Raw genomic sequence first — 22,058 nt, 5'->3', positions numbered from 1 at the left:
AAGATAAATATATTTCACTAATGACCCTGAGGGAAGATTCATTATTATAGTCTGTGGCTTTCTTATTGTTCTTGTATGAAAGATAGTTAAAAACCTTAGAAATTCTAGAATCACCGCCAATTAATGAATGCAATAATATCACGTACAATGGTTTCATTCGAAACACCAAAATATGGCCCAAAACCCTGCATCACAGTTTCAGTTTTCTAAATATTAACGGGCTGGATTGCACTCAGTCCTACCCACCATCCAGACTCACCCCTGACCATTGCCAGCCCTGTGACCATGCTTAGTCCCATGACTATTCCACGGGACTAAGGGGAGTGGGCCACGAGTTGTGACCAGACCACTCCAGCCTCAGCGCCAGTCTGGCAACCTTTCATTCCTCACACTCAGACTTTTAAAAAGCAGTATAAAGCATGCAAGTAATTCAAAAATCAAAAGTAATACAGTTCTTTTGAAACACATTATATTAATTAAATACATGAATATACAGAGAAATAAGAATAGAGGGAAAAAAAAAACTTGGCTAAATGTACCTTTTTTTAAATGAAGGTACATGACCCGTTCCACAACTAGGTGTGCCAACTATGGCTGCCCTAAAGCTGAGGGCCCACTCACCAATTGTATTGGCCCCTCAGCTCAGAGGTTCATGGAGCAGATGGCTGTTGCACTCGGTGCAAGGGGTCTGTCTCCGGGGACAGTGTTGCTGAAAGTTCAATGACCTTAGAGACAGTCAAGGTCAGTGATTGTATCTTCAAATGGCAAATCCTGGTTACCATTTCCCCTTGCCTCACACATTGTTCAGTTCACCACACCCTGACCATCATTCACAAGCAAGCAATATCCATGAATCAGAACTTAGAACTCATTTTAATCGAGTCTGCCGCACCCTCACACACTTTGCACTGCTGCGAATCTCGCATCCGGCTCGCACTGTGTGTGTACACTGCCAGCTATTCTATCGTGCCAAGTACATTGTGCAATATTTACAGATATAATTCCCTCTCTTATGTAGGACAAGGTGGCACATAATCACAGACAGCAGCAGGCAACATGCGACAGCTTCACCTGACACCCATCAAGGAGACAGTTCTCTGTCTCCATGGACCAAGCACATCCCTCGGTTGGAGTGAAGCCATAGCCAGTGGCAGTGCTGAAACCATAGAAGGTGCAATCCTCACAGCTGATTCAACTGTTCGCATTCTACTTTTTCCTCACAATCTCTTCCAATTTCCAAGTGGTGGATGATGGGAGCACTTTACCTCCATCCCCCACAACACAGCCCTTTTATCTGTACCTTTATTTGTATTTGGGGGCAGCACGGTAGCGTAGGGGGCAGTACAGTAGCATAGGGGTTAGCGCGACACTATTACAGTGCCGGCGATCGGGGTTCGATTCCCGTCGCTGTCTGCAAGGAGTTTGTACGTTCTCCCACGTCTGCGTGGGTTTCCTCCGGGTGCTCCAGTTCCCTCCCACATTGCAAAGACATACGGGTAGGATAATTTGGGTTTAAAATGGGAGGCGTGGACTCGTTGGGCCAGAAGGGCCTGTTACCACGCTGTAAATAAAATTTAAATTTCCCCTTTCACAGAGCCAAGAATTGTTCCTACCCGGGAGTGATAAAGTGAAGTCAATGACATACTGTCATTGGTTCTACATTTCTGACCACTGTGTAGAATTCAGAGGTTTGGCCTGAAGTTAAAGAAAGTACTCAGTCCCCCGAGTTCAGAAATGCACAAGACTTCTACTTGAGAGGACTCAGATACGGTCTTCAATATGGCAACTTACAGCAGAACACTATTGGTCTACACATTGAAGTTCTTGCAATATCTCAGAGGGTGTAGAACTGACCTTTGCACAGATTATGAAGCCCATCTTTTCTACTAATACGTCTGAATTCAGCCATCTTTGGTGGGCAGCACAGATGCACAGTGAGCAAAGCTGCTGCCTCACAGCTCCAAAGACCTGGGTTCAATCCAGAGCTTGGGTGTTGTCTGTGTGAAGTGCACATCCTCTCTGACTGCATGGGTTTTATCCAGTTGCTTAGACTTCCTCCGATATCCCAAAGATGTGGGGGTTGTTAGGTTAATTGGCCACTGTCAATTCCCCCTAATGGGTAGGGGAGTGGTAGAATCTGCGGGCAGTTGATGGGAATCTGGGGGAAGAGTAAAAGATGATTAGTGTGATCTTGGTGGGGGTTAGTGGGGGGGGGGTGTGGAAGGAACTGTTGACATTTCGGGATCAGGACTTCTGCATCAGGCAAGTATCCAACATTTAGATGGTGCATTGAAAGCTGTCTTCTCAGTCTCCACAACCTTAGCCAGCTATCGCCACAGCTGTGGATACCAGTGTTCAAAGGAGGCACTGATTCACAGCACTCCAGCAATCATCTAAGAGGGTTTGGCAGCAGTTCACTGGACCATGTATCTGCAAACCTCTCTCAACCTGACAGCACTCATAATGCCTGTCAATCAGCTAATCCGCACAGTGCTACTTATGCCCAGAAGGTGGATGCAACACAAAGGCTTCTTAGTCTCGATGAAAGATAGGAGAATGTGCAAAAGTGGTTACTTTATGTTTCTGAGCAATTTGGCAAACTTTGATATATAAACTTTCTTCAAAGTCCTACGATGATCAGTGACTGGGAAGGTAAGGTATGGGGGTTTGGTGAATACACAAGAACATCAGAAATAGGAGCAGGAAAAAGGCCACAGCCCTCCGAACCTGCTCCACTGTTCACCAGGGACTGTGGCTGATCTACCTCAGCTTTAATTTTCTGCACTATTCCCATGACCCTCATATCCCTTAATATCAAGAAATCTATCAGTCTGTGCTTTGACTGAACTCAATGACTAAACTTCCACATCCCTCTGATTTAGAGAATTCTGCTTCACCACCCTCTGATTGAAGAAATGGTCTACCCTTAATTATGAGATGGTGCCCCTGGTTCCAGACTCCTCAGCCAGAGAAAATATCCTCTTTGCACATACTCTGTTGAGCTGGATAAGAATTTTGGAAATTTCAATGAGATAAGCTCTCATTGTTCTAACTTTTAGTGAAATAGGTCAAGTGTACTCAATTCCTCCTCCTGCAGCAAGTCTGCCATCCCTGGAATAGTCTGGTGACTCCACATTGCATCCCTTCTATGGCAAGAATATTCTTTCTTTGGTAAAGAGACTGGAACAGTATACAATGCTCCAGGTCTGGTCTCACCAAGGCCTTGTTTAATTCCAGTAATTCATCCTTGCCGCTGTACTCAAGAGCTCTTGCACTAAAGTACAAAATATCACTTGCCTTTTCAATTGCTTGCTACACCTGCAGGCTTGCTTTCAGTGTCTGGTATACAAGAACATCCAAGTCTCTTAGTACCTTAACAGTTTTCAATCTAACACCTTTTCTGCCGACATGCTTAATCTGCATCGATCACTTTGAAGCACCTTGGAGTCTTCCTCAAAATTCATAATCCTGCCCAGTTTAGTGCTGTGGCAGACTTTGAAATATCACAGTTGGTTAGCTGATAGCCAAGCACTGCTCCTTGCAGAACCTCACCATTTACTGACCATCATCCCAAAAAAGACCCATTTATTCCCATTCTGTTCTTCTTGTCTGTTAACCAATTTTCAAACCATGTGAAGTGTACCACATCTATTTGTTCTCCCACATCTACTCTTACAGTTAGATGCTTTAAAATTCCAGTGGGTTTGTGACACACTACTTTCCTGCCAGACAGCTGTGTTGATCTGCTGAATCCTACTGTTTATGTTCTGAATGTCCAGTTAGCTTGTCCTTCATAACAGCCTTTAGTGTTTTCCTCACTAATGTTATTAGGCTAGGCAATGTGTAGTTCCTGTTTTCTCTCTCCCTCCCCTTTCAAATAGTGGAGCTACTTTTGCCATCCTCCAATCTGCAGCAACTATTCCATGAATTATAAAATTCAGGGAAATGGTGCAGTTGCAAAAGTTGTTCAAGGACAGTCTATCCAAAAAGAGCCCGCCTAGTTTGCCTACAGCCTTCCTCAATGCTTTTTTACTCTTCCTTTTTTCCATCCACCTGCCCCTCCTCCTTCAATTCTGTGTAACTGGGTCCTCTTGATAACAGGTCATCCAGTATACAGCAAGTCACAGCGAATCTTGATGCATACTTAGATGAGTATTGCAAAGCTTTTCTAGAGTGGTCCAAGCACTTAGTACACCACTCACTGGAGACTAGAGCAACTTGTAAGTACTCTTGAAAGTACTAAACACTTGTAGAGTCTTAGTCAAAGCCAGTTGTTTGAGCATGCCACACTGCTTGTGGTAACTTGATGTTTCATGCATGCATGTCAGTTGTGTACATGACTGACAAGCCCATTGACAGCAGGTAGCCTTGTTGCACATCCTCTGGTTTGTCACTGTGGCTCAAATGCAGATGACACAAAGGAATTAAGGTATTGGGACTCTTGCCAGATACCAGACATTTCTAGGATCCAGCAGCAGAACTCAAACTTCGGACCTATCACTAGCCCTTACCACGTTGTATATCCTAGTCTTCAATTTAACGTTATCCTTTATGAACCATGGATTCTACCTCTCTCAAAGTCTTTTTTTTTTGATTGGAATAATCCCTTGCTGAGCGTTATGGACCAGCTGTTTGAGGATCTGCCACTGTTCCTCTACTGACCATTCTTAGCTTATTTACCCAGTCCACCTTAGATAACTCCTCCCTCATACCATTAAAACTGCCCTTATCTAAATTGAAGACACTGGTTAGGGACCTATGGCATCCATCCTCAAACTGCACTTGGAATTCTATTCTATTGTGGTTAAAGATCCCCGAGGGGGTAGTGACCACAAGATCTCTTATTAAACCTTCCTTGTTACACAGGCCAAATCTAAAACAGCCCATTCCTGTGTAGGTTCCTCACTGTACTGCTCAAGAAAGCAATCCGTGATGCATCTTTCTCCATGATACCCTTGGCAGTTTGGTTCATCCAATCATTATGCAGATTAAAGTCTCCCATGATAGTTGCAGTTCCCATCAAACATGCCCTAGATATTCCCCTATTTATGTGCTGACCTATTGAGCAGTCACATTTTGGAGGCCTATAGTCTACTCCCACCTATGTCTTCCTTTCCCTGCTCTCCATGATTTCAACCCCAACCGATTCCGTACCACCATCCACTGCCTTTAGGTCAGGACTCGGCACTGGTCTGGTAGCTCCTTGTCTAACAATGCCATCTTACCTCCTTTCACCTTTGGCATGTTCTTTTGGAACAGCGTATAACCTGGAATATTGAGCACCTTGTGCAGGTCAGCCTACAAGCACATTTCTGTAATAGCTATTACATCATACTCATATGTTGCTATCTGTACAATCTTGATGCAAATGCTATGTGCAATCAAATAAATAATATTAAGTTTTTACAGCTATTTACAACTCTGGAAGTGAGAATGAAATGTTATCAACTTTCTCCCTTCTTTGAGAACAGCACACTGCAAGATAGCAGAGAGGTTTCCAGCTCCAGTCTACAAGCACTGGCTTTGTGATACTCAGTCCTCTAACATTCTAGTTGTGGCTGGATATGTTTGGAGAAGGTTGCAGATTTCAGTGAAGATATCCTCACTGAAGCCTCAAAATTGTTTACTTAACATATTGAGCAGACATGATTTCTGCTGATTCCATCTCCTTTCTCTGATAGTGGCATATCCTGCTCTGCTCATTCTCCCTGTCATGCTGCACTCTGGGGAAATGTTTATTAACAGCTTATGCAGAGGTCTTCAGCAACAAACACACTGCTCACTATAGCCTTTACCAACTCACAGAACTCTAGAAAAAGCCAAAGACTTGCAAAAACTTAACAACGGGCTTCAAAATCAACAAACACTTCAACTGCAAGGCATGGATGATCCAGTTAAATAGTGGCTACAGCAGCTAACAGCTGCTGAATGCATGTTGAACTGTGGAAAATTATCTGGTGCTTTATCTGGAGTGTTGGTGTCACACTGACTCGCCTCAATCTGCTTTTCCTACATACTTTCATCCAGCAGCCACTAACTGTCTATATGCCAGAATGGTGGCCAACTAGACTGACATCACAAATGTATGTGCTTATGTCTGATGGGAGGCTGCAACTAATTTAGTTACATCCAAGAAATACATGCTTGGGGAGCCAAATTCAACAGGCCAAGCAATGCAGAGAATACAAGTCCATTTTTGTTTAGTTTTTATTCCTTTTTGGGACTTGGATATTGTTGGCAAGGCTAGTACTCATTATGTTCAATCCATTTTGGTGAAAAACTGTTCCTTAACTCTTTTTTAAAACCACTCAGTTAAAAGTCCTAAGTGCTTACTCCTTAGAATTAATTTTATTTTAGACATTTTATCTACTTTATGTTGCCTTGAAAATGTTGTTGATAGCACCTGCTCTACTGTACCCATGGGACACTGAGATGTAAATGACTCCTTTGGGGAGGTGGATTATCCTACTGCACACATGATTGTAAGACAATGTACCTTGGTATTGTGTGTGACAGCTGTTTACAATGTTTGTTCCTACGATTTCCAAAAATAGATAAAAACATTTTTAGAAGGAGGCATGTTGGCAGAGTTGCACTCTCTTTGGAACATATCCAATCCCACATGCTTTGCTATTTTCCCCTATTAGTAGCTGGTCCCTTTGAAGACATTTGGTATATATCAGTAGTTGCAGGACCACTTACCATCACTAAGGGGCAGAATAGAAAGTGCACATATTAGCTGATTAAATACATTTATTACATCATAATTGAGCTTCTTCAAACAGTGCTTCAGTTTTGAAAGAAACTCTTGGCCAAAATCAAGGTGAAAAGACTGCCTGAAGACTTCTGTCAGTAGCTAAGAATCTAGGTAGCTGGAAGAGAGTCACACAGAATAAAGCACTCAAATTTTATTTCAAGGTGATGCCTTAAGTTTCCTCACTGTGGGAAGCCTGAGATTTGAAATACATTCTCAGGAGGGTTGCAGATAATGGACTCACACTATTCCTTTATGGTGCAGTAGGTTGGAGATCCACCACTTCCAACCATCACAGGAAAGAAGGATTTAGAAACTGCAATAGAGTATTTCTCAATACCTTACAGCAGCTGTGCCATTGATATTATTGGATACATCATGCTCAAACCCTAAACACACCTATTGGACAATCCCTACCAGCAGTTATTCCAGCCTAATTCAAAAAAAACTCATGTGAAATTAATAAGCGATGGGCCTGTCAGTCTCAGGGTTCTCATCTGATCTTGCTGTTCAGATCATGCCTCAAAATCACTCCAACACTGCTCACAATGGGGATGTTGGTATCCTGCAGTTAATACTTGGGCTTGTACTTACCCCTAGCAACCATTGTTCTATTTATTGTAGGTACCATACATAATGGGAAAAGTTAATCACTGCACTAAATTATTTATCTTCAGTGGGTTACATAGCTAATATGTAAATTTATAATTACAAATAAAGAACATTACTATATTAATTACATTTTAAGGATCAACATTTAAGAGGTTCAAGTACTTATCTACCCTGATTCGTTTATCAATTTACGACTCAAGGGGCTGATGCTCCAGATCTGGAAGATTAGTTTAGGTATTGAACTGAACTAGTGCCACATTTCCTGAACAATCAGACTGCAGAATTTGAAAACAGTCTTGCCTTTACCAGAGACTTTATCACTCCAATCACAATTTAACTAACAATGGGTAAAATCCATTAAATGACAAGGCAGAGAGAGAAAAAAACCATCAGGAAAATGAACAGACAAGATTACTGAAAGATCTTGTGAAGATTTATAGTCTCTGTCAACATGTACTAGTGAACACATTTTACTTCCTAAGAATTGTGTTATATTTGATTTCTAGAGTGACTCTCATTTAATCCATTACACCAAGACATATAGTAGCATTATCCCCCAAGTAACAAATTTTTTTATAGCAGAACTGAGAAGTTTTGAGTATTTCTGCACCTCAAAGTAGAAATGTATAACTTTATCATGGTAGCAGAAACAAATTTTATAATATTGTGTACGGCAGAAATATTTTAAAATTAAGTCACTACAAAGCAGCAACTCCAAAATGCTTTCACTTAGCTCAAAGTTGCTTCAAAAATTAATGGCTGGGAAAACAGTAAAAAGTAATCATGGTGAGCCAAGGCAGGCAACATCCTTCAGTGCGGATGTTGAGCCAGAAGGCACAGTCCTAGTTCTCATGTCTCCACGTGGGGAGAAGTTAAAAGAAAACTGCAGTCTCCTATCATCCTTTAAGTACTGCTGCTTAAATTTGCTTTAGGTATGAAGATTGCAGACTCAAAATGTTAACTGTTTCTCCTTCCACAGATGCTGCCTGACCTGCTGAATGTTTCCAACATTTGTTTTTATTTCAAGTTTCAACACTTGAAGTTTTCTTTTAGGTTTTCATGTATTGCTGCTTAGGTGGGTCAACAGTTCTTCTTGAATTAGCCATTGACTTCCTGAAGCAGGAGTGAGGCCCTTAATTAATATCTTTCATTGAATAGGCACTGCAAAAATCGGTAATAAAAATTACTTTTAGACTACTTCAGTTGTACAAGATAACAATTAAGAAGGGAAACCAGAATGTGGTCAGCCACTATTTAGCCATTAACCCGACATGCAGACCCTAAAACAATCCTCTACCCATGCTCTGACACAACTGCCACACAGGATTCAGACAGAGAACCAGATGCGGAGCTGTAAGGGATCAACCTATTGCAATTAACTAATCATTTAGGAAATCTGAATATAATCATACCAAGTCAATAAGGTTTCATGAAAGGCAAATTATATTTAACAAATTTGCTCAAATTCTTTGAGGACGTGACAGGGAGAGTTGATGAAGGGAAACCTGTAAATGTAGTGCATTTAGATTTTCAAAAGGCATTTGACAAGATGCCACGAGGGGCTGATGCCTAAATTAAGAGCCCAAGGTACTGGAGGAAATGTGTTAGCATGGATTGAAAACTGGCTGTCACACAGAAAACAAAGAGTTGGAACAAACAGGATCTTTCCAGGCAGGAGGGATGTAACTAGGGATCAGTTGACCCTCTATTTACATTAATGACCTGAAAAAGGGAATTAAATATAATTTTTCAAGTTTGCCAATGATATAGAAAGGGCATGGAAGATTTAAAGCCAAAAGTAAAATCACACACAAAAATAATTAAATAATCGGAATGTGGAAGGGCACGTTGTGATGAGGACATTGTAATTCTGCAATGGGATATAGATAGAGTAATTGGGTGAAAACCTGGCAAATGGAGCTTATTGTGGGGAAGTGTGAGGTCATGCACTTTGGTAAGATGAACCAAAAAGTGGATTGTTATCTAAATGGAGAGACAATGCAAATGAGTGAAGTTTAGAGGGATCTAGGTATTCTAGTGCATGATTCACCAAAAACTAGCAGGCAGGTCCAACAAGTAGTTAAGGCGGCAAATGGTACATTGGCCTTTATTGTGAAAGGATGGAATTTAAGAATAGGAACAATTTGTTACAGTTGTACAGAGTGCTGGTGAGCCCACACCTGGAATACCATGCATAGTTCTGGACATCGTAGCACTGGACGTAGTGCAAGGGAGATTCAGTAGGTTAATTCCTGGGATGAGAGGATTGTCCTATCAAAGAGGGGGCTTGACAGGGTAGATGGGAGACTCACGAACAAGGTCATAAAGCTACAAAATAAAGGGCTGGTCATTTAAAACTGAGATGCTGTAATGAAAATATTTTAAACTTCATTCCTTGTTCTTTCCTGATTCAGCAACAAGAGGTATTTGCAAACAAAGGAGGTACTGTACACATGTTAAAGGTTATAGAAACTATTTTATTAGAGTTATATAAAGAATAAAATACAGAAAGGAAGAAGAATACTTAAAATACAGAAGGAAGCAAAATAATACTTATCAACCAATCTATATAATGCCGGAGGGAACCTCAGGTGTCCGACAGCCTTTCGTGCAGTCTTCTCTCTGTCTCTTAGCACAGGTCGCGACCCAGCCGAAGGGAAGACTCCAATTTGCACCAAAAAGTTACCTCTTTATATACCCTTCAAACTTTTACCCCAGTACTTTTCCATTCCCCAGTGATACCAGCCTATACCTTCTCATCTCTCACAACCCTCAGCCTAAACACAACTTAGAAACAGACAGCAGGTCTGCAAAGAAGAAAACATTCTTCACCAGTATCTAATCTCAAGGATGTGCATCCATGCACATCTTCAAGCAATTACCACATTCCAAGCTGACACCATTTTGTCTTACAATCACCATTGTGTTACACACTACTGCACATACCAAGGAAGAATCAGAAAATGAATTTTGCCTAATTTAACTCTTACAGAGGCATAGAAATTTCTTCTCTCAGAGGGTAGTGAGTCTCTGGAATTCTCTGCCCCAAGGGTGAAGGAGGCCAGATCATTTATTTAAGGTGGAAATAGATAAATATTTGAAAGATCAAGGAATTGTGGGTTATGGGGGAAACTGAGTGGCAGTGCACCAATGATAGTGCCTAGAATAGATCTTCAGGAATACTCAGGCCAGGGGTGGATATGACACCATAAACAGATTATGATTGGAATTAAACATACAGCTGAATAACAAAAAGAAAATGGATTGAAGAAGGAAGTGCGTTAGCTGCGTCAAAGGCTGCAGACAGATTGAAAAGGTTTGGGGGGGGGGGGAGACTGACTGCTTTTATCAATCACACAAGATGTTAGTCGTGACTGATGAGAGCTGTCATGGTGCTGTAGCATAGAAGGAAAGTTGACTGGGAGGATCTAAACATGGAATCCTGGAGAAGATGGGTGCAGATAGAGGTGAGAACACATCCAAGAATTTGGGAGAGGCAAGGGAAGTTGAAGCAAGTGCCGATTAGACATGATCTAATCAAGTAGCAGGACAGGTTTGGTGGCAAAATGATCTACAGTCCTCAAGGGACAGCTAGAAAACCAATGTACATCTAAAATAATATTCCAGGAATGAATTAAAAATACAGATTTAATATTTTGTTGGTTATTTAATAAGGCGCATGAATTATTTAAGAGTTAGATACAGCAGAGTGGTGAATGACTGAGTATTTGTTAAAATATAGATAATGCATTGCTTTGCAACTTACTAGTTATTGGGTTATATTATAGCCATCTGACAGAATCCTACCATGGTGTTGATTCTATGGGGGTATCTGTTTCTTGGATGTAGAGAAAGTGACCAACATCAAATAGTATAATGTGTAGTTACCAAATCAGGATGCAATGAGAGCTTGCCAAACCTGTTGAACCCTCAAAAGTCTCCTCACAAAAATGAGGACTGTGCCAAGACCATTCAAGAATCAGTCTGACACAGCTATAATTAAAATTCACATCAATCAACCAATGTTCCATTATCAGGGCAGACCTAACAGAATTGAGAGCCTAGTGCTACAGAGCCAGGTGGGAGTGGTCCTGAAATCAACTCGATATACTAAGAAATCTCCTGGCATCTTCACAAACATTACCAAGGGAGTTTACCACCCACCTCCCCTTTTAAAATCTACTCTAGCTAGAGGACTTCAATGATTGCCACCAGGGGAATCCAGGTGGTATAACTATTGAAAAATCCAGATGCGTTTTAAAATACATAGCTGTCAGACTGGCCCCATGGGATGGTTGGCTAGTTGAACTGACATGATTGGATCAGCCACCATTGCATCCTCACAAATTTACCTGTTGGAGACATGTTCCTCCACGACATTGGTCAGGAGTGACCACCACACAGTCTTTGTAGAGACCATTTCCACAATCACACTGAAGATACAGTCCACTGGGTTGTGTCGCATTACAACAATGCTATACGAACTGTATTAAGGACAGATCTAGTGTCTCAAAAATGAGAGTGCATGTTTCTATGAATTATCAGAACCAGCAGAATATTCTGATTAAATTTTTAGCCATCATGAACCTTTCCACCACCAACTCTGCAAACCCGTCCCAACACTTCATGTTTCTATTAGCATCAAACCAGAGAAACCAAACATGCTCAGTAAGGAGTACAGACAGCATTGAAGTGTACCAGGATATGTGGTTTAAATCTGATGGTGATATAGTGCATGACAAATGCATACTACAGAAGGGAAACAGCATGGCATAGAAAAAAAATTAAATGGCCTCACAGATGGACTCTGACCTCACAATCTACCTTGTTGTGACCTTGCACCTTATTGCACTGCACTGTCTCTGTAGCTGTGACACTTTACTCTGTACTACCTCAATGCACTCTGTACTAACTCAATGTAACTGCACTGTGTAATGAATTGACCTGTATGATCAATATGCCAGACAAGTTTTTCACTGTACCTTGGTACAAGTGACAATAATAAACCAATAGCAACTAATGGTGAGAAACCAGTAAGTGTTGGAGCCCGGAGTGATTTTGTCGACTGGTGCACGAGCCACAGAAAGTAATCAGATGCCACAATTAGGAAGGCAAATATATTGGTCTTTAATGGAATGGGTGTAATACAAAATTATGGACATTTTGGAGGCCTTTAGTGAGGCCATGTTTGGAGGAGGGCTGTTTACAATTTTTGATGAGATTACATTGGCAGTTTTGGTCTAGATCAGAAGTAGGCTGCAATTGCCTTGGAGTCAGCACAGTGTAGATCCATTAGTTTAATACCAGGAGTGAGGAAGTTGTACTCTGAATAGAGATTGAGAAGACTGGCCATTACTCAGCTTGAATTTCGAACAATGAAAAATAAACTTATTGAAACAAACAAAATGCTAAGCGAGGTCGGCAGAGTAGTTGCTGAGAGGCTGTTTCTTCAGGCTGGACATTCTGAGATCAGTGGACAGAGTCTCAGGATAGACAAGACTGAGATGACAGAAATCCATCAATGAGAAATGAGCTTTTTGGAATTCTTTGCCACAAGGAACTGAGGATGCCGAGTCATTAAAGATACCAGAGGCTGAGGAAGGTGGATTTTTGTATTTCAGGGGTCTGAGAATTAAGCAAGAAAGTGAGGTCTACCAAAAATCAGGTCAGCTACTCTTACACAAGGGACCACACGGCTTTCTCATTCTGTTTCTTAGGTTGTAAGACTGGCAGCTACCTGACAAAGTGGAAAATCATCTGAGATAGGTGCTGTCCACGCAACACAGGGTGGCACAGTAGTGTAGCGGTTAGCGCGATGCTATTACAGTGCCAGCGATCAGGGTTCGATTCCCGTCACTGTCTGTAAGGAGTTTGTATGTTCTCCTGTGTCTGCGTGGGTTTCCTCCGGGTGCTCCGGTTTCCTCCCACATTCCAAAGACATACGGGTAGGTTAATTTGGGTTTAAGATGGGCAGTGCAGAATCATTGGGCCAGAAGGGCCTGCTACCACGCTGTAAATAAAATATTTTTAAAAATTTAAAAGTTTAAAAATCCAACCTAGCCAATTAGCATCCTATCAGCCTACTCCCAATAACCTCTAACCAGCCTTGGCATTGCTCATTTGGGTTCTACAAAGTTATATCAAAACTTCATTACACTGGAGAAGAATTTGAGCATAACTGCCTTGTATATGAAGGAGCATTTGGCTGGGTGTGGTAAGGAAGAGACATATTAAAACAGAATTCGGTGGGATTCGGGAGGAATGATCTTCAGTGGCTAGAGTTATACCTGTCAGAAGGAAATATTGTGGCTTTTGGAGGCATCTCATTCAAGCAGGACAGTTCAGCTGCAAGCCATCACTGTAGGAGCTCCTCAGAGCAGTATCCAGTGCCCTCAACCCTTGGCTGTTTCATCAATGAGCGACTCTCCAGTGCAAGGTCAGAACAGGTCTTTTTGCTGTTGATTCAGTGTTTCTCAGAACCATGGCCAAAGACAATTTGAAGCTGTGCACAAGTGGATTAATATGTGGTAAGTAACAATCACACGATACAAGTACCAGGCAGCAATCGAAAAGAGCCCAACAATTCCCAAATCAATTTAAACACCAAGGCTAAAAACAGTGGTTAGAAAATTATTTGAGAACTTGGAGAGTAAAAGTATTGGAGAATACCCAAAGCCTTTCTGCCACCTACAAAGTACAAATGAAAAAGGTGATGGAATATACCTCACCTGCCTGAACTGGTGCAACTCTATAAACACTCAAGAAGCTCGACACCACACAGAACAAACTATTTTGCTCTATTAACAGCGTATCCATTTCAAAACATCCACTCTTTTCACCAGTGGAGGACCAGAATTACAATGCATATAATCTACAACAGAAAGTGTAGTTTCTTTGGCAGCACTTTACAAAGCTGCACCCTTCGCCACTTCAAAAGACCACGGCAGTGGTAAATGGGAACACTTATCATTTCCAAGTTCCTCTCTTAGGCATGTACCACTCTTTACCCAACTGTCTGATTGGTATTGGTTTATTATTGTCACTTGTACCAAGGTACAGTGAAAAACTTGTCTTGCATACTGTTTGTTCAGATCAATTCATTACACAGTGCATTGAGGTAGTACAGAGTACATTAAGGTAGTACAGAGTAAAAACAATAACAGAATACAGAGAAAAGTGTCACAGCTACAAGGAAGTGCATTGCAGGAAGGCAATAAGTCAAACAAGGTAGATTGTGAGGTCAAGAGTCCATCTCATCGTACAAGGGAACCGTTCAATAGTCTCATCACCTGATGTAAGCACCCTCACCATATGTACTACTTTCAATTAAGTAGAGGTCCCAGCGCCATCTCCTTGAGGGCAACTAGGGATGTCAAAAAAATGCAAGCCTTGCCAAGGTTGCTTACATTCTAAGAATGAGTACATTGGCTAGAAAGTCATCCCTGGTCAGTCACATTGCATGGGCTATAATGTAGCAACTGTCAGAACTCAATGCTGCTTACAGTCAATGGAACTCATTTTCAGACGCTGAACACTACTCACAGTTGCTGCTTTATAGCATGCTTAACATAATCAACTAGGGTTGCAGCATATCTATTTAACCGGTGACTTCATAACATGCTCATTACAAATGGTAAAGATATAAGTGCTCAACTTCAATTATTGTACTACTTTGGGATGTCCCAAGAAAAACTTCAATGCCTCATAAATTATCTAACAAGACAATTCAGTGTACTATCTGGGAGAAGCAAAAAATTAATTCAAGAGTAATATATTTCTTATATTTACTTTAACAGGTTATTCTGCAACTTAGAATTTGTAACCAAATGTTAACTGACTTATGAACATAAGTGATGATTCAAAATAACATTGCAACTTTAATTGATTTATAATTTGCCCCTTTTAATGTACTTTATTCTGTGTTGGTTTAAGTTAATTACATTCAGAAAAATCATTTTTTTAATATAAATTGATATCTTGCATAATGGGTTCTAATTAGAATGAGTTGTGTTGTGTAATTGAAGAAGTCAGTATTTCTAAGTCAAAAAGAATTCATTCTACACTTCCATGGTTGCAGTGAGCAGGGATATAATATGCATTATGTTTACAATGATCAGCAGCCATTTAAGAGCCATGGTAGCATTCTTGCAGCATGCTAATGTTAAAGCAAGTACATATAGTCCCATACTACAATGAGGGGCATTACCATTGCTCGATGTGAAATCAATTAATATTCAAATACCTTATATAAATCTTAACGAATCAGGAACTCTGGATGAATTGGAAATTAATATCCGGAGAAATCTCATGTTCCATGTTATGTCCTACTTCATTTGATGCCAGAACATCAATAAGTACAGACAAAGAATAAATATATAACACAAATATTAAAAATGACAGGGCTGTGTGCAGATTAATATCCCAAGAACACAAGAAACAACAACAATACGTTGATCTGTAGGCAACAGAAAAAGCAAAAAACATTCCCAAAGCTCCTCTGAAAGTTCAGTAGGCTGATTAAAGTTCTAAGACAGGTACAAAATCAATCATAATTTGTGCCCTAATGAAATCAGGCACATTCTTTCATGTCTCATGGTTTGAGAAAGCCAGCTTTTTGTTTTAAGCCTGGAACAGTTTCTTTTGAAAATGAATATTGCAATGCCACAGTAAACATACCATTTGGTTAAAATGAATCTTTGAAAACCAATTGCCTCTGGAAATAATTGCCCTGATGATTTTATCTCTATGCCACCTTGACTAATTTTGTAATTGTATGATATTAATTCCCTATCGCAAGATTAAATAAATGTCAAAGCTGCAGAAAAGAGTGATAATTTACTTGAGCATTCCAGTTGTCATGACACCTTTTTCTGTCACAGAGGTCTTATCAATTTGCCTCTAAAATCTGTTCAATTATTTGGAAATGATGTCATGGAAAGGAGGGTGCTGCACAGCATGTGTGCAGGTACCATTTACCCATAACTCACTGCAGACCAAGCAATCTCATGGTAACGTGACTGACTCAAACACCATAAAGGAGCCATGGAGACCTCTGACCAGAGGTGAACAGCAGCAGAGAAACAGTTAAAATAATGCACAGGAGTGAGAACTGACTCACACAATGAAAGGGATTGTTTCACCAAAAGGTGGTTTGATTTCCTTTATTATAAACATTCTTGAAGCGAATGTCGCACAGTAATGAGTAGATGTGTAACGCATATTTAATTTCTCAGTTTCAGAATATGTAACCACAAGTGCCGTTTCAAAATATTTTTGCTTTTAACAATAAACAAGTGTTTGTAGCAATCTTGAGTTGGAATCTCAGTAATGTTGTTTCAGGCCAGACACTGAAGAAAAATGCTTTAGTTTGCATGTTGATCTGTTTTGACAAGACTGCTGTACTGTACACTGAAATAAGAAGTGTTGACCTTGGAGTGAAACACCATTAAGAGCAATGAAGTGTTATAATTTCTCCGAGACAACATTTGTTAAATAGGCGCTGTCACATATCGATGAAGTAGCTATCTAGGAGTATGTCACAAGGGAAAAAATAAATGTAATGGTCTTAATAAAAATAAGGTTTTTTGTGTATTGGGGCAGTTGTCTTGCAGATGAGACGAAGCTCAAGATATGGAAAGCATAGGCTAGTTGCTCTGCAGTGCAGAGTGGAAGGTTACAAGACAGAGTCGGAGAGTTAGACCAGGGTACAATCCCCACCCCAGCCCCTCGCATAGCCCATGGTGATTAGCGTCAAAAAGGAAAGCAGTCAATAACGCCGCTAGACCATTACAGAACGCAGTTAAACCACATCCCATTGCCAAATGGTGTTAAGATAAAAGGGAATAAATACATTTACTGAGAACATAAAATCGCTTTTTGCTTTTATTACATTGCCTTCAAGTGTCTGAATATGGATTAGTGCATTTGTTAACCCAATTTAAATGCACTCGTGTATTTCTTTTTCGTTGGGAAGCGATTTCTCTTGAAACATTAACGGTGAGCTGAATGATTTTACCCCCACTGGCGGCGGGGAAGCCGCCACCACAGGGTGAACAGCTGTGCGGTGCTGCCCGCACGGACAGACCCGGGATCACCTACCAGTCAGTGTGAGGTTCATCGATGATGAGCAGAATCTTGGCTTTCTTGGCAGCACCCGTGGACGTTTGCTCCGCTAACCCGGCCGCAGCGGCCGCCGTGGTCTGCTTGACAGCGTTAGAGATGGAGCTGAAAAAGCTGCTCCCCGTGGACTGGCTCGCCTGCCTCCTCTCGGGGGCTGGGGACACGGGCGGAGGGGGCTGCGGGGGCTCTGGCCGCTGCAGGTCAGTCATGTATCCATTCGGCAGGTTAGCTATGAAGCTGCTGTCGGAAAGCCTTCGGCGCAGAAAGTTCATCATTTGTGCAGAATCCGCCGGTGCAACCCAACAGGGGCAGAAGGTAAGAAATTCAGGTGCCGGGCAGGTCGGTGGAGTGGGGAGTTTCAGAAGTCCGACAGCTCTGTACACCGAGCAAGCTCCTGTGCAATGCCTTTATATGCCTGTCTCTAATGAGTACTCATCTGGAGCATCAGAACTGCACATATGCTGACGTCTCCGTGCTACAGCTGCTGCAAGACTGTAGTTACCTCCGTGCCTTGCTTGTTCAGCTCTACTCTCCGGGCAGACACAAGCCACTGCCCGATTAGCAGTTAGTTGCAAACTGCCTCTCCTGGAACAGTCCAGACCACTACCAAGTGACGTGCTCTTGGACGTTATAGGCGGCAGAGAGCTGTCACATGGCGGCCAGTAGGTGGGACACTGCCTGTATCTTCGATGTAGATTTTCACTTCCTGTATTTCATTCTGACTTTTCAGCTGGAAGGGATCACTGACTGACGACCATACATTCTCCCTATTATTTCTAATGATCATTAGGTAGGCAGATGTTTTACAATGTGCTCTATTTATATCCGTCCAATCATTGATGTAAACATATGTACTCAGCAGCAGTTTTTGAATATGCAAGATATTTGAGTTTCAGTTCGAAGGTTATTCATAACCACAGTAAAATTGCCAATGCTGATATCTTACCACAAAACGATTTCCCTGCAATGCTCTCACATTGTTGTAGTTAGATGAATGATCAGTCAACTATATGGTTAAGTGGCTTATTTCTGTCCTATCCGTCAGTAATTATTCTTTCAGTCACACTACACAATCAAGCTGTCACAGTACAGGGCAGAGTATTGTATATTTGAGTGTTTTCCTAAGCAAATATGAAACAAATAAGTGTTTTCCTACTAGAATTTCACATTCACTGAAAAAATGATGATTTAAAACATAGGCAGAGATGGTGGAGAGAGGAGGAGAGAGAGGGGGAAAGTGAGAGGGAGAGGGTAGGGGAGAGAGAGGAGGGTGAGAGAGAAATTGGCAAAATAAGAAGCAATAGGCAATACTGTTGTGCCTATCAATCTTAATTTTAAAAACATTTTTACATTGTAGATTTTTTGTAAGAAGTGATGATATTGGTATTTTCTTGTCATTTGACTCCTGACCATTTGTGTGTTCAAACCTAGAGTTTCTGGCAAATTATCTTCCTCAAACAGTAGAGAATGCAGAACAAGCAATCTTTCCTGCACTTTTTGAATGAAGCTAAACACTACAGTCCTGCAACATTGCTGTTAGAAACATGGTATTGCGACAAGTCCTCTCGGGTTATAACGATTACTGTAAGTGAGAAAACATAACCTTTAGTGTGTGCAAAATTTATCCTCGGAAATGGTACCTTTTTGAAGCATCCATCAGTATGCTATAATATAGATGCTTTACTGCCTGTAGAGATATCAAAGCCTTGGCAGAAATGTAGATCAAAAAGAAAAAAAAGATTATGCTAACTTTTATGTCATTAGTAAATGTACAATATTTTGATAAATACCCAACAATTTAAAAGCAAATTTATGAAATCAGTTGGAGTTGTTTGCCAATGAATTTCATTAACATGACAATAGCTGTACAGAAATGTTTGTGTCAGGGCTTTAGCAGTGATTATTAAATTTCCTAGATGTGACCAGTGACAGTTATCCAGAATTATGATGCTTGTATGACAGAGAGCAGGATATTCAATAGCCCAGTCCAGTTGAATAAGTTAAATACATTATTCTGATCACAAAGCATCCACTGCAGCACAGTAATGGGTAGCAGGACCAATTATTGCAATTATTTTCAGGTGAATTGCACCTCTGGTCCACAGTAGAAAAAAATGCCTTTGCTAGAATTTTATAGCAAAAATCTGATAAAGTAATAAAACCTTCCATTGCACTGCTGGACAGAATCTGGCCCCTATAATCTATGAAACAGAGAGTATGCCTACCAATGTTTCATCTTCTTCCCTCTCCCATCAGGCAGAAGATACAGGAGCCTGAGGACACATACCACCAAGCTCAAGGACAGCTTCTATCCCACTGTGATAAGACCATTATACGATGAGATGGACTCTTGACCTCACAATCTACCTTGTGATCTTGCACCTTATTGTCTACCTGCACTGCACTTCCTCTGTAGCTGTGACACTTTACTCTGTACTGTTATTGTTTTTACCTGTACTACCTCAATGCACCCTGTACTAACTCAATGTAACTGCACTGTGTAATGAATTGACTTGTACGATCGGTATGCAAGACAAGATTTTCACTGTACCTCGGTACGAGTGACAATAATAAACCAACACCAATACCAATTGCAATCTTGTTCTTCATGCTTGAAAGAGACAATTTCTTAATGAAGTTTACTCCTCTGGTACAGTGTAAAAAGATTTCTCTAGCTAGTACCTTATAAAGAAACACAGTATTTGTTCTGTACCACATAGCTGTTGGAAAACTGCTTCAGAGCAGGAGTTGCTTAGGAGTTTGATTTATATATACACCTTTCCAAGCCTATTTTGATGCTTCAGAAATATAATTAGAACATGTTGCTGAAGGAGAAAAGGATTGTTGCTCTGAAGCCAATGGTATTATGTCGCAGTAAAAGAAAGCTTCCATCTCATTGTACCTCTACCCACCAGCAGCATTTTGCTGCTTTTACATAGCGATGAGCTACTTGACCATAGCACTGTGCTCTTTTTGCCAAATCAGGACTTTTACTTCCATGTGATATATGTGTGTGTAAGAAACTGATGGAGGATGTCAACTGCATTAGCCTCTGAAACTCTGTCAGCTGAACTGGCAGAAATCAAAGGAATGGTATTATCTATATGCATGAGGAAATTACTCTTCAAAAACTGAGACAAATTAACATCATTCAATCCGTTTCACCAAAGAGCTGACTGACTTTCATGAAGCAACGCTTGGCTTTAATTTCCCTATGGCTGCATCACTAATATGATGTTAGAAGGGTGGGTATGTATTTATTCACTGGATGGCTTCCCACTCAACCTGGGTATTGTTGGGTGGGGGGATGGTGTGGATATCCCAGCTAATTTCATTTTGTTTTAGGCTAGCTCCCAATAGCCTTCCCATCTCTATTTTGGGGACTTGTCTCTGTTGGGGGGAAACCCTCTCACTCAAATACATTCGAAAACAATAAAAAAAAATTAAATGAACTAAAATTTGCCTTTGCCTTTTGCAACTGATCTCCTCTTTTCATATGAATAAGGATTTTGTTTCTGTGCCTGACCTAACCTGGCACAGGTTGTTCAGACTTATCCAGCAGTGTTAGGGCCTGTAGGAAGAAGCTGCAGGCACTAATGAAGATTTCATTCAGCAACAGCATGCAACTGCCAGCCTGTAAACCTGATGTCAATTATACTGCACTGAGATATCGAAGCTGTTGGACACCTTTAGTCTGCTGCCACGGAGAGCACTCAGCATCACTCCACTTTGACAGAAGATGTGCCAGTGCTGCATCACTAGTATTAATGTAAATGCAGCTGGTATACTTGGACAAGCAATCCCCTGGCCTACCATCAAATCCAGCCAATCTCCCTCAACATGGGATCTCATGTAACCTCCCCACTAACACTGCCGAAATCAAATTGAGGAAAACCCTGCAATTCTGTCCCATAGACAGCGAGAAATTTCTCTCATAACAACCAGAATATTGCCACAAATCATCTGGTGCACGTGTGGAAAATAAAAGATACAACTGCCTTCTCTGCTTGGTGTTAGACCAGCTGATGCATGGCAGGAAAGGGACAGGCTCAGACAGAAGTGTACCAGGCCACAAAAAAAAAGTTTATATTGTGAATGGTACTTATAAAGTCCACAGCCAATAACAGCAGACCCTGACAAGAAGTAATTGAGGGCATCCCCTTTGGGCCATGAGATGACCTCTCAAGTGCCAGGCCTCATCAAATGGGCTGTCAGTCTTTGACCTTTTTTCTAACATCCTTACAATTAGGAAGAAGAGACTTTTGTGTTTGCAGGCATCCTTGAAAGATAAATATATTAGTGAATTATGGGACAAGTTGTTCAGAATAATAGAAAAGGCCTTGTGGACAAAAGGAACAGGAGTAGGCCAATCAGCCCCTAAATGGCCTGGATTTTGCCATCTGTGGAGAGCCACTCAGATCCTTTCTCAAAGTTCTGTAAGTTAGCTAGCATGGATCTCTTGGGGCCCACATGTTACACATAGCCAGCTCTAATCTCCTGGGCTGTTAGGTACCTACCCAGGAAAATGGCAGCAATCTTCAGTGAAACTGTCAGCATTTCCTCACAAAATCAG

The 22,058-nt window shown here is 41.1% G+C and overlaps 1 protein-coding gene across 1 annotated transcript in view; it reads right to left on the bottom strand.

The window, feature by feature from the left end:
• The window catches only part of syn2b (synapsin IIb), a 277,798-nt gene extending 259,739 nt beyond the window's left edge, over positions 1–18,059 (bottom strand). The window contains 1 exon segment of the mRNA XM_052017352.1: positions 17,465–18,059. Coding sequence (XP_051873312.1) covers positions 17,465–17,760 — 296 coding nt within the window. The 5' untranslated portion in view covers positions 17,761–18,059.
• Positions 18,060–22,058: the final 3,999 nt, after the last annotated feature.

Source organism: Pristis pectinata, chromosome 6, assembly GCF_009764475.1.
Source record: "Pristis pectinata isolate sPriPec2 chromosome 6, sPriPec2.1.pri, whole genome shotgun sequence".
In the NCBI taxonomy this organism is placed as follows: Eukaryota; Metazoa; Chordata; class Chondrichthyes; order Rhinopristiformes; family Pristidae; genus Pristis; species Pristis pectinata.
The sequence above is the reverse complement of the archived record's forward strand: the minus strand, read 5'-3'. Positions and strand labels throughout refer to the sequence as shown.